The sequence below is a fragment of the Mustela nigripes genome, chromosome 18 (assembly GCF_022355385.1).
Source record: "Mustela nigripes isolate SB6536 chromosome 18, MUSNIG.SB6536, whole genome shotgun sequence".
Classification (NCBI taxonomy): domain Eukaryota; kingdom Metazoa; phylum Chordata; class Mammalia; order Carnivora; family Mustelidae; genus Mustela; species Mustela nigripes.
In genome coordinates this window covers 1424360-1437932 of record NC_081574.1, presented here as the reverse complement: position 1 = coordinate 1437932, position 13573 = coordinate 1424360, and the positions used below count along the sequence as shown (strand labels likewise).

The 13573-nt window shown below is 59.8% G+C and overlaps 1 protein-coding gene across 7 annotated transcripts in view; it reads right to left on the bottom strand.

The window, feature by feature from the left end:
- Positions 1-8080: 8080 nt before the first annotated feature.
- The window catches only part of ARHGEF10 (Rho guanine nucleotide exchange factor 10), an 81824-nt gene continuing 76331 nt past the window's right edge, over positions 8081-13573 (bottom strand). For all 7 annotated transcript variants that reach the window (XM_059384238.1, XM_059384236.1, XM_059384241.1 and 4 more), the window contains 2 exons: positions 12091-12213; positions 8081-9752 (listed from right to left, as the gene is read on the bottom strand). In XM_059384238.1, the coding sequence (XP_059240221.1) occupies positions 9247-9752; positions 12091-12213 (629 nt within the window). In that variant the 3' untranslated portion in view covers positions 8081-9246. The remainder of the gene's footprint in view (positions 9753-12090; positions 12214-13573) is intronic.

The window sequence follows — 13573 nt, the reverse complement described above, 5'->3', positions numbered from 1 at the left end:
ACCGGGAGGGCCTACCTGAAACCTCTCAGGACGCGGGGTGCTCCTAAGTGTATGTTTACAAAGTGCCAGACCCTGATGCTTGCACTGCCGCTTCCCCTTGCCCGGCCACTTCAGCCCTCAGCCTCCGGGGACACAGGCGGCAGCTTCTGCGGGAGGAAGAGCCGCGTGCGGAGGACGCCCCCCTTCCTCGTGGCCGCCCCACCCCCCACTCCACCTGTTTCCTTCTGCAGAGGGAGAGCCAGGCCACCGGAGGGCAGGGAGGGGGCGGCCGAGCTGGGGCAGGCCACACCGGCCCAGCTGCACCTGCTTCCTGATGAGCTGCCTGCTGGGTCTCCCTACCCCCAGCAACCACAACCGGTGGGGTCCCACTCCGGAGTCTCGGTGGGAGGGATCCCCGGGAAACCACCGGAATCGTCAGAACACGTGTGGCTGTGGGCCCTTCCGGAGCCCCGCTGGGAGCCCCCTGGAGCCATCAGACGGGGCAGGGGGTGGGGGTGGGGAGGGTCCTGGTGTGGAAATGTCCGTGGCCCTCCCACGACACTCCCCAGGTCCCGGGAGCGCTCCCGCCTGCACAGGGGCCCCCTCTCCCAAGCCCGTTCTGCCTCCTACCCCAGGGTCTCTGCCAGGATTCTGCGGCTCAGTGGGTGCAAAGCTCCCAAAGCTGCTGGTTGGGGGTCTGTGCCCGCCTCCCTGCCGGGTTTCCCGTGTAGGGACAGCTTTCCACGTGTCTGCACGTGAACAGACGGGAGCCGCGTCGTACTCTCCCGCCGTGCCACGGTCAGCCCCGCTGCCCCAGCACATCCATCCCTGCTTCCTTCCTTCTTCCTCCCGCGTCTGGGGGCTGCGGAGTCCAGGGTCATCACGGTGTGCCAGACCTGCGGGCGCAGGGAGGGAGGGCCTTGGCTGTGTCCTCCTCTGGCGAGAGCGACCTCTGGGTCTGCTTCTCTGATAAGGACACTCATTCCGACCCCCACCCTCAGGACCTCGTCTGCTCTGACTTGCCCCCAGAGACCCCTCTGCAGGCGCCGGGCTGCTGGCGTTAGGGCTTCAGCCGGTGAATCCGGGGCCCAGACCCGCAGCGCGCAGCAGGCCCTCGGAGAAGGCAGGAAGACACACGCCGGCCTACCCCAAAACCAGCACTACTGGATTGTTCTGTTCTTTGTGCCTTTTATTTCCCCCTTGAAAGTGTGCTGTTTTGCTCTTAAAACTTGGGGGAAAAAAAAAACAAAAACTGCATGTGGTTACACTGGATGAGTGTGTTAGGGAAGGATCCACGGAGACTCTGCTGGCCACCCCGGCTCTACCGGCCCCTTGTTTCCAGCTGTCTTCTCTCTGCGGGGGCCCCCTGCTTCCCCCTACCCGGCCACAAGGTCAGGCCCCAGCCCCGGGCTTCCGCAGGGCAGGAGCATTCTAGGAGGGTGCATTCTGAAGGGACAGGGCTCGCACCCCGGGACCTACTGCCTCCACCTTGCACGAGGGTACAGGGTCCCCTGCACGGACTCAGCAGGGGGACCTCGGGCCGCTGAGCCGCTGGTGGACTGGAGAGCCAGTGCCTCCAAACCACGCCCCAGCTCCCTTAGAGAAGAGTAACATGTCCTGTGCACAAGGCCTCTGGCCTGGGTTCAAGGGGCCTGCCTTTGGGGTCTTACCGGTGCCAAGTCCTTGGACATGGGAGACCCACCGGGCTGCAGGTGTGCTGTGGAACTGGGAGGCTTGAGCTCTCAGAGCCCCCGCTGAGGCAGGTCCCCCTCACCCCTCCTGCCGCCTGCTCTCGGCCGGCAAAGCAGGACAGAGAAGAGGGGTCAGGGAGCGTGTCCCAGGCCTGGAGGAGTCCACCCTGGACTGCGGCCAGAGAGCGGAGGCCGCGCCGTCGGGGAACCCTCCGGGGTCAGGCGGCACTGGGGTGATTCTGAACAGGGAGCCTCGTGCTGGGGAAGCTGCTGGGACACAAGCAGGCGGCTGGTGCGTGGGCTGCCGGTCACCCCCAGCAGCAGGCCTCTGCCCGAAGGAGGAGCCACCTCGACCCCCTCTCCCAGTGGTAAAAAGACCCTCCAGACTGTGTTCCTGTCCTGTCTTCACCTTCTCCCTGAAAGGCCTTCATGGCCACGAGAGTGTGAGACTGAAGCTGGAAGCCTTCTCAGAGACGCCCCGTGCGGCGGCCCGGCGCGCTGCCCCTCTAGCGGGCCTAGTCCTACACGCATCAACACCGGTGTTTTTAACCCGCAGGACTGTGCAGGCTCCCCGTGGTTGCTGTGGCAAATTGCCAGGAAACTGGGGGCATCAAACAATACTGATTTATTTCTTAGGAACCCGACCTGGGCCTTGCTGGGCTGAAGTCTACAGTGGCAGGGCCAGGTCCTTCTGGAGACTTGAGGGGAGAACCTGTTTGGTCGTTTCCAGTACTCGGAAACCCTTTCCTCTGCTGTCACGGCCAGTGGCGGGCCACCTGCGGCCCCCTCCCAGGCCCGTCTGCTTCTCTGACCCGCCCGCCTCTCCCCAGCAAGGACCCTTAGGACAGTACCTGGGCCCCAATGATCCAGGCTCATCCCCTCATCCCAAGATCCTTAATTGATCCCAGCTGCGTGGGCAGCTCCCGGCAGCGTCCCCTGCAGGCAAGCAAGCCGCGCACTCGCTGGAAGACTGAACACAGTCAACAAGAAGTGGGGAAGCCGTGGGAGACGCAGAATGACCAGGGATGGCAGGGCTGCTTGCCGGACACGGAGTCCCAGGGGGAAGAGGCGTCCGTCAGGAGCTGCTGCTGCAGGCCGGCCACGCGCCAGGCACCGAGTGAGACCTTCACCCATCACGTGGTTTAAATCCTGTCGCCAGGTGAGGCAGGAACTAAGTGCATTTCACAGATGACACAGGTGAGGCTCAAAGACACAATTTGCTCAAGGTTTGATGTTCAGCAAACCTAAGTGGTAAAGCTCCTACTTGAACTTCAAAGCCCCTGGGGCGCCTTGGTAACACAGTCATTAAGCATCAGGCTTCGGCTCAGGTCATGATCCTGGGGTCCTAGGATTGAGCCCCACAAGGACTCCTTATTCAGAAGGGGACCTGCTTCTCCCTCTACCCCTCCCCTTGCGTATGCTCTTTCTCTTCCCCCTGCCTTTCTCTCTGACAAATAAATAAAAATAAATAAAATCCTGACTTTCAAACCCTCTGGTCTTAAACCCTCGTCTGCTTTTTCTTAGAAGTGAGAGGAAGTTTCAGAATGCAGACACAGACCAGGCAGGTGGCTTCCAGCAATTTCCTGGTCATGACTTGGGCAGAAGGACGGTGTGAGCGCTTTCCTGGGGCAGGGAGTACAGACACATATACCTCCCAGCACACCGCCTGCCTGTTCTTCCTGGAAATTCAGAGCCCCTGATGGTCAACCACAGGCCCTGGGGACCCCCCCAAACCCAGCCTGTGGATTCCCATCTGAAGGGATTCTGTCCGTGAGGAATCCCACAGCAGAGCCCGTCACGGTCTCTGATTCCGTGGGAGGCCCAGCCCGAAGTTACCACGTGTATAGATCTGGTGTGCACGTGTGGACCGTGCCTAACACGGGGTGTGGCCAGCAGGAGCTTCTCTCTCTCTGAGTACGAATCCGTATCTGCTCTCACTTCAGTGAGCTTATTGCCCCATTAGTCTGTATCAGGAGTTCTGTGTTGGCACCTAAACAAGGTATTTTTTTTAATGTTTTTAAATCTTTTAATGTTTATTTTTAGAGAGAGAGTGTGTGAGCATGAGTGTGAGCCCGGGTGGGGGAGGGGCAGGGGAACAGACAGAGAGACAGACAGAACCTCAAGCAGGCTCCACACCCAGCATGGATCCTGGTACGGGGCTTGACCTCACAACCCTCAGATCTGAAATTGAGAGTCTGGTGCTTAACCAACTGAGCCACTCAGGCCCCCTAAACAAGGTATTTTTATGTTCAAATTAGAGCAGCAGCGCTGGGGCCAAGCAGACGCAGTGAGAAGCCTGGGACATCTGAGAACAGAGCAGGAATCCCATATGTTCACACCAAAAAAAGAAATCAACCAGCTGATCTCCAGGGGAGCACGAGAACACGGAGACCTGGTGTTCTGGCCACAGCACAGCAGACAAGGGGCTGTCCCGTGCTCCGGGGCATCCGGCAGCATCCCCGGCCTCGGCCGGCCTGCTGCCCCGTCCAGTCCTCTGTCCGTGCCCCCCACAAGTAATGACAACGAACACGTCCCCAGAAACGACCAACTGTCCCTGGTTGAGAACCGTTGAACTAGAGACGGCGGGACAGGAATCCCACACCTCGGGCATCACGGTGGGGAATCAAGCAGCGATTATTTCTGATAAGCAGAAAAAATAAACAACTCCTCCGTTACTTACCTACCCAGAACACAGTGCAGGGCTCTCCCTCTGCCTGCGTGTGTGCGAGCCACACTTCCACACCCCCACACCTCTGAACCTGCCAGCGTGGGGCCGGAGCACTTACTGGTCATCTCTGATTCCTGTGCCCTCACTTCCCGGGGGGCTCCCCCAGCTCTGCGCGCAGCCACTGCACCGAAGCAGGCCTGTGGGCACCGGGCACGCTCCCTCCTCCTCCGCCAGCATCTCTGTGGGCCCGCCCCCCCCCCCCCCCCCCCCCCCCCCCCCCCCCCCCCCCTGCCCATGCTTTGCCTCCACCATCAATCAGGAGGCATTCTGGAACACCGCGCCTGCCGTAGGGCTGGTCGTCCTCCTGGACGGCAGCTCGTTCTCCGGGGCTCAGCGACAGTGCTCCACGCAGGGGGGTCTTTGGGAACGAAGCTCTTGGAGACCCGCTGGGCCTCCGCTGCAGGCGACCGGGCGCAGACCCACAGCCAACAGGCCCCTCCTCCTGGTGACGCGCTACCATCACCAGCAGTTTAGCAACGACACCAAGGGGGACATTCCCAGGTCACGTGAAACCTCTGATTTCTGTGGCCAGTCTCTGGGTGGTTTTGCTTCCAGCCCTTCTGTTTGCTCTGCGGCCTGGCTGGGCTCCAGGCAGCCCGGTTACACAATCCCGCCTTCGCAGAGCCCCAGCCAAGGGTCTGTGCCGCCCCTCCTTCCCTGCAACCCCACCCCCCACCGGCCATCCCGGCACCCGGCGGTTCTGGTCGTGGCCCTGGGCCGACTCCGATCGGGCTGTCGGTCACCAGACGCCAGTTTCTGCTGCTCCTGGCCGAGTCCCCTTTGGCCAGACTCCTGAGCTCCCCGAGCACACGGGACCTAGGCCATCTTCCTCGCACGGCAGTTGTCTTTAATAAAACCACAGAGTCAGACTCAGAATCTGCACGACACGTCCAGAAACGACACCGGAGCAGCAGGACTGCTCTGAGACGCACACGTGGATGCCCTGTCGCCGTGCGAGGTTGGCGGAGGTCGCAGCCCTCCTGTGACAGGTGCCGAAGAGGGCAGCCGCCCCTTTCCTGCCCTGGCTCTACCCTTTCTCACGAGGGGACTAGGACTGGGCACCTTCGTGGGAGGAGTAAGAGAACAAGTCACTGCTGCAGGTCCAGAGGGCGAGGGACACACCTGAATCCACCTGGAGGGACCAGTGCGATGTTCTCAGGCCACAAAGAGGAGGCAGAAACATGCCTTCAGGCCAGCAAGAGCTGTCAGATCCCAGAGAATCACCAGCCTGCTTTTCAAGGGTTCATTCTCCCCGAGGCTCTTCGGAGAGAAGCAGCGGGACCAGAGTGATGCCAGACCCCGGGGGGGCAGCCCTGGCCGGCTGTCTCTCTCTTCCGCCCGAATCCACATTGCCCCAACTGCCCCTTGCAGGCGGGCGAGCAAAGCTAGCACGGAGGAGGTGTGCAGGCACGAGTGTGTGTGTGTGTGTGTGTGTGTGTGCATGAGCGTGTGCAGGAGCTGTGGGGGCGGATGTGAGAGAGAAGGGGCTTGGGAAAGCTTAAGAAGCGCTCTGTGCCCCGAATCGGAACCACGCACGGGGTGGGAAGGGCAGTTACTGCCCTTACCAAGCTTACCAAGGCTGTTTTCACCAGTAGGTACAATCACAGGCATCCAGAAGGCTGGGGCAGGGCTGGGGGAGCAGAGGGCCAGGGGGCAGGGGGGAGAGGCAGAGAGGCCACCGCACAGGAGCAGGGGGAAGGCAGTTGGCCTGGAGCTGGGCTACTCATCCCCGGACAGCTGCGGGAGCTGAGTCCCTCTTCAGGTTGGGTCCTGCAGTATGGGGGGTGGGGCTGGGACCCCGAGGGCTCACTACTGAGCAGGTAGCTGAATGCCCCGGTGTCCGGGGACAGTCCAGGGGCATCCCATAGATTTGCAGATGTTTGCGCCCCGCTAGGATACCCAGTTCCTGGCCAGCCGATGTTTCCAGGACCCAGAGGCCCTCCCTTCTCCCCAGAAAGGGCGCGGACAAACCCATCCCACAGGCTCACCCTCTCCTGCCTCTCACCAGGTAGTCTAGCCCACGGGACGTGTCCACACTGCTCTGCTCCTTCAGGGGCTCCGAGCACCCACCTCCCAGCACGTGGAAAAGGCGCGTGGACCCGCTCCTGCCCTGGCTGCTCCGGAGGCGACGGGAGGGTCTTGTCCTGCCTGCACCCCGCCCGCTCTGGATGGCCCTCCTCCTTGGCCAGGCGCAGACTGGCTCGGTGGGGCAAGCCGCCTGCACTCGCGGGGCTGTGGAGGCCACCGCCGAGGGCTGATCGCAGACACGTACGAGCCTCCTCAGGGAGCCCTGCGTTCCGTTGCGATTGGACCCTGGCTCCTTGTGGGCACCAGCGTCTGCCGCCAGCCCCGGGCGGGAGCCATTCTCTGCCTGCCGGATCGCTGCCCAGAGGGGCCCCACGTGGCGCCGGGCAGGTCTGCTGGTTTGCTGGGAGTTTTCCCTTTGGAAACCAGACCCGAACCTCAGCAGCAGTGAAGGCCGGGAGGTCAGATGCACCATCCCCGGGGGACATGGGAGGCACAGGGGCCGCTCTGAACTCTACCCTTGGGGCTGCAAGTTCAGGGTCGAGGCCCCACAGAGCCGGTGTCGGGTGAGGCCTCCCTGGCTCAGGAGGTCTCCTCACTGTGTCCCCACGAGAGTCTGGGGGCAGGGGCGGGGCTCCCATCGCCCTCGCGACCTCATGACCTCCCTCCTCCTAACACGGCCACCTCGGAGCCTGGGGTTTCAACACGTGGATTTCGGGGGGCGCGTCCAGCAGACAGCACTAGCCCAAACCCACCCTGGCTGTGGTCTGACACAGACGGTCCCAGGATGCCGAAGGGGGGCCAACCCCGTATGGAGGCATGCGGACCTACCAGCTCCGGGCTTCGGTCTCGGAGCCACCGAGGCTGCTGCCCCAGGGTCTGCGAGGGGCATGAGGGAGCCTGGCCTCGCCCCACGGCAGGGAAACCCAGCCTCCCCCAAAACATGGCAGGGGGCAGCCACCATGGCAGGAGGAACTCAGGGCTCTGCAGGGAGGCACGTGAACAGAGAGACGACGGCCCCACGGGGGGACCCTTCACCGCACACGCCTGACGCCAAGCCCAGCCAGGCTTCCGACACGGGAGTGCGACACATGGCATCACACAAGGTTTGTCCAAATACGTCAACATCCAGACGCAGAGGTAAACCCTGGCGGGTACTGTTTGGGGTTTACTGTTGTTGTTTTTATTATTTAGGCCATAAGAAAATTGGTGGTTGTGAGTTTTTTGAGATACTGAAGAAGACCTAACGCCTCTGGGTACCAAGGTTGCAACAAAGCGCACACGGGAGGGCTTGTGTTTTGTTCCGCCTGTGAACACACGGAGAAGCTCACGGTCTCACTCAGCGCGGGTCCCCGAAGCGGGTCAGCCCCAGATTCCTCTGTGGTTTACGTGGAGTTCATTCCACTCACGATGTCGCTCAAAGTGCAAACCGGCGTGTCTGTGAGTCCTGGACACGAGACGAGGTCCTCTCGGCACCTGCCCCAAACCACAGCGTTCCCGCACAACTCACACACCTCGTGGCTGTCTCATGGCACCAAACTCCCAAACCAGCAGGCAGCGCTCCCGAACCCCAAAGGGCCCCGCAGGCCACCCCCGACCTGCCGGACCGGAAGTGCCCCTCCGTGTTTCAGGGCAAGAAAAGGCAATTCGGAAAGTGTATGTTTACATAAAAAGATTTTATTGATGACTTAAGGTAGCAGCTAACGATTTAAGAAAGCTTAGGGAGATATTACTCTCGGGGAGGGGAGTATATACGCACCTTGGAAAATATTTGGCTAAGTCATAAAATTAGCATTTTTAGTCATTTGTAAAGTGCTGAGAAATTTATCTCCAGTGACGCCTGCATTAATGGTTTTAAAGCACTAAGTACGACGCGGATACGCGAGCCCCAACGGCGCGTCATGGGCCTCAGCGCTCGGCCGCGCACCCGTACATGCGCCAAGTGATGGGGCGCCTGGATGGCAGGGCTGCCCACCTCGCCCGCGCCCCACGGCCACACTGACCCGCACCGGGGCAGAGCCGACCGGCGCCGCTTCCATGCGTTTTCTGCGACAGGGAGACACATGCCACCGCAGCGTCCGTGCCACCGGACACGAGGAGGGAGGCGGAGTTTGGCGTTGACGCTCGAGTGTACACCTTGGGAAGGTACAGAGTGTTTTGGTTCAAAGCAAACATCATTCGTGAAATGTTACAGATCTCATATCGGCTAAAACGTTGACTGTTAATTTTTAATTGACAAAAATGCAATATAAAAATACTACTTTGTTAAAATATACAATACACACAGGACACCACTTGGGAAAACCCAGTTCAGCTCAGAAAGCAAACCAGCGCCGCAGACCGGGGTGTGTTCAGGCTTTCTTCATGGTTGCCAACTCCGGGCGGGAATTTACAGACAGTATAAATAGAAGCCGGGACTCCGACCCAAGCAGTCATTATTCTGAGAATTGTTACGAAGTGTCCACACTACTAACAGGGTGGGTTTTGCCAGACGTTCTCAGTCCACAGATTAAATTCTCGGGGTAACGGCACAGGGGAGGGTTGGGAGCCCCCGCGTGTCTGCGGCACCTTGTCTGCGGCGGTCAGGAGTGTGGGGCGCTCTCCAGCAGCTCCCCACGGCCCCCACGGGCCCTGCGGCTCCTCTCATCGTCCGCACCTGCTTCTGCTCCTGGAGGGCGGGCACCAGCTCGCAGGAAAACACCACCACCGTGATATTGCACGCTTCTCCCCCGAACACCTACTTCCTCCTCAACCAGCACAGACGCAGTCTACAGCCGGGGTCACCGACCCGGCAGAACGCCGCCCCCTCGGCGGGCCCCGGGCTCAGGCGCTCAGCAGGGGAATCTGCCAGACCATGACGGAGGAGGCCAGCTCCTCCGGGCGCTGCTGCCGGGCCTTCCTGCTCACCCGCCGGTGGCCCTGGCCCCCGCATGCCACGAGCACTGAGCTGGCTTTCGCCCTCCTGGCCCGCCGCCCCCGGCTCGGCAGGACGCTGGGGAGACGCAGGAGGTCGTAGACCACACTCTCCTCCGATCGGGGCTCCAGGGAGCCGGAGCCCTGCGAGGCAGTCAGGGACCCGGACGACGAGGAGAAATCGCTTCTGGGAGTCCCGGAGCCCAACGAGCCCCCCAGCCAGATGCCATCCGCACCGCTCTGACTTGGCCCGGGCCCCTCGCCGGGGGGTGCCTCCTTCTGCTCTTCTTCCAGGGCCTCTGCGCCGGGCGGTGGGCTGTCCGTGGGCTTGTCCTTGTCTGTCCTGACGGTGGCAGCGGCCATGACCAGGAACTTGACGGGCCCGTTGTGCGCGTGGTAGGAGACCATGCCTCTTCCTGAGCCGTTCCGCACACGCCGCGTGCAACAGACAGGGTCACAGGGCAATCAGCAAGCATCCGTCTCTCGCCCAAACCACAGAAACCCACGCAGACCTCGGACACCAGCGGACAGCCTCAAACCAGAACAGCGCGTGGCCATGTTCTCGTGGCCTTTTACTGAATGCCCACAATGCTTTGAGAGTGATGGTCGGGACTTCCAGCGCCCGCGGGACAACAGTGGCCCCCCACTCCCCATACGGGGCTCCCCTCACTCGCACTTGAGAAACAGATGTGATTTTCCTAAGTCTTGACAGAAAAATTAAATGCCAGAAATGTGTCTGTTTGAGGCACAAGATGCTTAAAATGCCAGCAGCTTCCTGCTGTTTCTTGTTACACGAAGGCCCTGTGCTTTAGAACGAGTTCCTTCCGTGGTTTTAATTAAAATGGGGACTCTTCTTTCTAGCTATCTGGTTTATTCACAGATGGGGCACTTTTCAATTTAAGAGTGGCGTGAAGTAAATTTTAAAATCTTCACCTAACGTGAGAGCACATGTCAGAAACTACCCAGAGGTCTATTCTGAAATAACGATTCGTTCCCCTCCCCAAACGCCCTGACCCTACAGGTCATCAGGTGGGAACAGGGTGTCCACACTTCAAGCACTCCACAGGTCAGGTGACAGGGACTTGGCAAGTGTGCACCCTTCTTTACCAGGTGCTTTAAGGCCCGAGGCCCGTTCCTCGGTGAGCACAGCAGCAAGCGGCAAGCTCACAGGTACTGGGGGCGGGGGGACGGGGGGGCAGGAAGGCTCAGACACCAGCGAGCAAGGTGTCCCCAGTGTGACAGCTGGGGGAAAACATGTCCGTGTCACCAAGGGAAGGTGAGCACATGCGTCTCCTACATGCCCATGACTCCGCGCCTGGCGTGTGCCCCAGAAGAACGGGGGCCAGTGTCAGCGGAGGTGGCCAGATGATCACGCGTGCAAAGGCGTCTCACCGCCCACACGCATGCGTCTTGGCAATAACGTTGAAACAAAAAAAGTCACGGAGGAATATGCATGTTAGGAGGCAATTCTAGAAAATGGGAAAACAGCAAAAATACGAATTTGGTTTGTGGGGGTAAAGACTGGCAAGACGTTAGAGAAAAGTTGGTGACGGAATACGGTTCTGCATGGCTGTGGGGGAGGGGCGCCGAAGGGAGCAGCTGCCCTCAGCTCAGGTCATGAGCAAGGAGCCCGATGGGGGACTCGATCCCAGGACGCTGGGATCATGACCTGAGCCGAAGGCCGCTGCTTAACCCACTGAGCACATTATGCCCGGGGGGCGGGGTCGCTGGACAGGGACGCCTTCAGCAGCCCTGCGGAACTGGACGTCGTCACACCTGCGACTGTGTGTGCCGTACACGGATCACAGGAGACACAGAAATGAGGACAAAGACGAACGAAAGGACTCCTCAGCCCGGCCAGGTGCCCCCGGATTTATGTAAAGATCGATTTACGACAGGCCCACAGCTCACGGAGGACAGAAGGGCGTCTGGGGCCAAGGAAATACTCTGCGGTTGTCGCTTGGAAGAAACTGTAGGAACAGAATCTTCATTATCCCTCTGCTCAATTTCCTACAGGTTCTTTCTCTGAGACTTTCTTCTCCCCTGGCTGATAGTACGGAATCAGTGTAAAATTTAAGATCTTGGCTTGACTTACAGAGCTCACGTTTCTCTGTATGGCTCATAGCTTTCCACAAACATCATTTTTACCAGCTTTGTTATACTCTAAAACGGGAGCACAGCCACTTTCTTAAATCTCTCTTCACCCCTGATTTTTAAGTTGGGTCCTGTTCTGTGCTGAGAAAAACTGAACGCTTCGTCAAATATCGTTTTTGCATATTGCTTTGCTCCTCGTCTCGGCTGCCTCCCGAGGCAGATTTCTGAACCGAAACATCCCGACTACAGACACACACACACACCATCTTCAAGCTCATGTTCCCCAATCCCAGATCGCTTCCCGAAAAGACTGGACCCGTCCGAACTCCTGCCAACACGGCAAAAAAGCCCATTTGGACGCTGAGCTTCCTTCTTTGTGATATAAAATGTAACAAGCGTCCACGGCCACCAAGCAAAAGCATCTCTAAATGACAGAAACTAATACGCGGCCATAAAGGGAACGTGCAAACATGTCCTGGGATAGGAGTGACCCTGGGCCGCTGACATCAGCACAGAACACATGTGTGCACTGAGCACTCGAGTCTACACTGAAAGGAAACATGCGAATTCCCCCTGCGTAAGCAGCTCCCGGCATGCGGAAGCATGAAGAGGGCTGAGTGAGGCCCGGGCAAGACGGGGGCCCGGGGCGTGTCTACTCACCAGTCACCTTGGGGATGCCCTGCAGACGTGGGACGGGCAAGGCCACCACGACGCCCAAGCTGGTGCCGACCATCAGCAGGCCGTGGCAGACGAGCAGGCTGGTCACCGACAGGCGCTGGTGCCCTGCATAGAGAGAGGGAAGTGGGGGGTCTCGGCCACTGCGCGGCGCTGGGGGCAGGCGCTCAGTGCCCCACCTGGACATGCCGCCGCCTCAAGCCTGAATACCCACCGTGCCACCCACGGCCTCCCGGGGCTCTCCGGCTACACACTGCGCTCACCCCGCTGCCGGGGAAGACAGGGACCGGGGCTGGGCTGCCGACCCAGGCACGCCAGCAGCAGGAGCCACCAGGCCTTCCAGGAGAGAGGGGCTCCACTGCGCCCAGGACGGATGTCCCCGCACATGACCCGCAGCCCCACTCAGCCATGGGGGACCTCCCGCAGCGTCTGCCAGAAGGGAGAAGGGCGCCCTCGGCTCAGCACGGGAAACCGTGTGGGAAATGTTCGCAGGGCACGGCAGAGCCACGGGGCCCGCGCGGCTTCGGCTGCTTGTCCAGTTTGGTTTTATGGCCACGGCCCCAAGGCCCAGAGACGTCGGACAGCTTGCCGTGTGCAGAGCAGCCCAGAGGGTGCTGCTGGGCCGTGGGACTCGCCAGGACCACGCTAGGGCCACGCTTCCGAGGAGAGTCCCGGGGACGCCCCACGTCCCTCTGACGCCCACATGCGGACAAGAACCGCTGTTTGCTCCCGAGAAGCGACGGCAGCATTTAAAGACAACGTGCTGCTTCTCTTCTGTAGGAACGAAGGTCACCTCCAAGGACTCTACGTCCCACTCAAGTCCGTCTTGCAGAAAAAATACGGACACAAATGGTCTAATACCAAGGCCCAAGGTAGACGTGACTATTGGTATGTGCTTTCTTGCAACAACACACACACACACACACACACACACAACGAAAAACCGAACCAAAAAACCCTAAGACCCCCCCAAAACCCCAAGACCCCCCAATAAAAAAACAAAATCTACCAAAAAAAAAAAAAAGATTCGGCTTTATTTCTCAATATAGACTTATATGTTGTTTTAAAAGCCAATAGTGTTTATGTTCCCAGGAATTCTGGACATCTGCCTGTTTGAATGACCTGGTTTTGGAGACGGCTGGGCACTGTTTATTTTGCATACAGGTATAAAATGCCTAGAAAACACACAGGTACAGGTGTGTGAGCATTTTCAGAAGGAAATGAGACCAACTCACAGCCAGTATGACTGAGTGACGCAGCACGTGTTGGAAGGCTTATCCACAGGCTCCTCATAACACACCCCCGGAGGGAACAGAAGCAGCAGCGAGCCTCGCAGTGGGGGAGGACACGCACCAGCTGGGGCTCTCTCCAGCCCAGAAGAGAACCACAGCACGTGGGCAGGGCCCAGCTGCTGGCTAACCCAGGATCGGCCGCCGCTGACCGCGGCTGGCTAACCCGGGATCGGCCG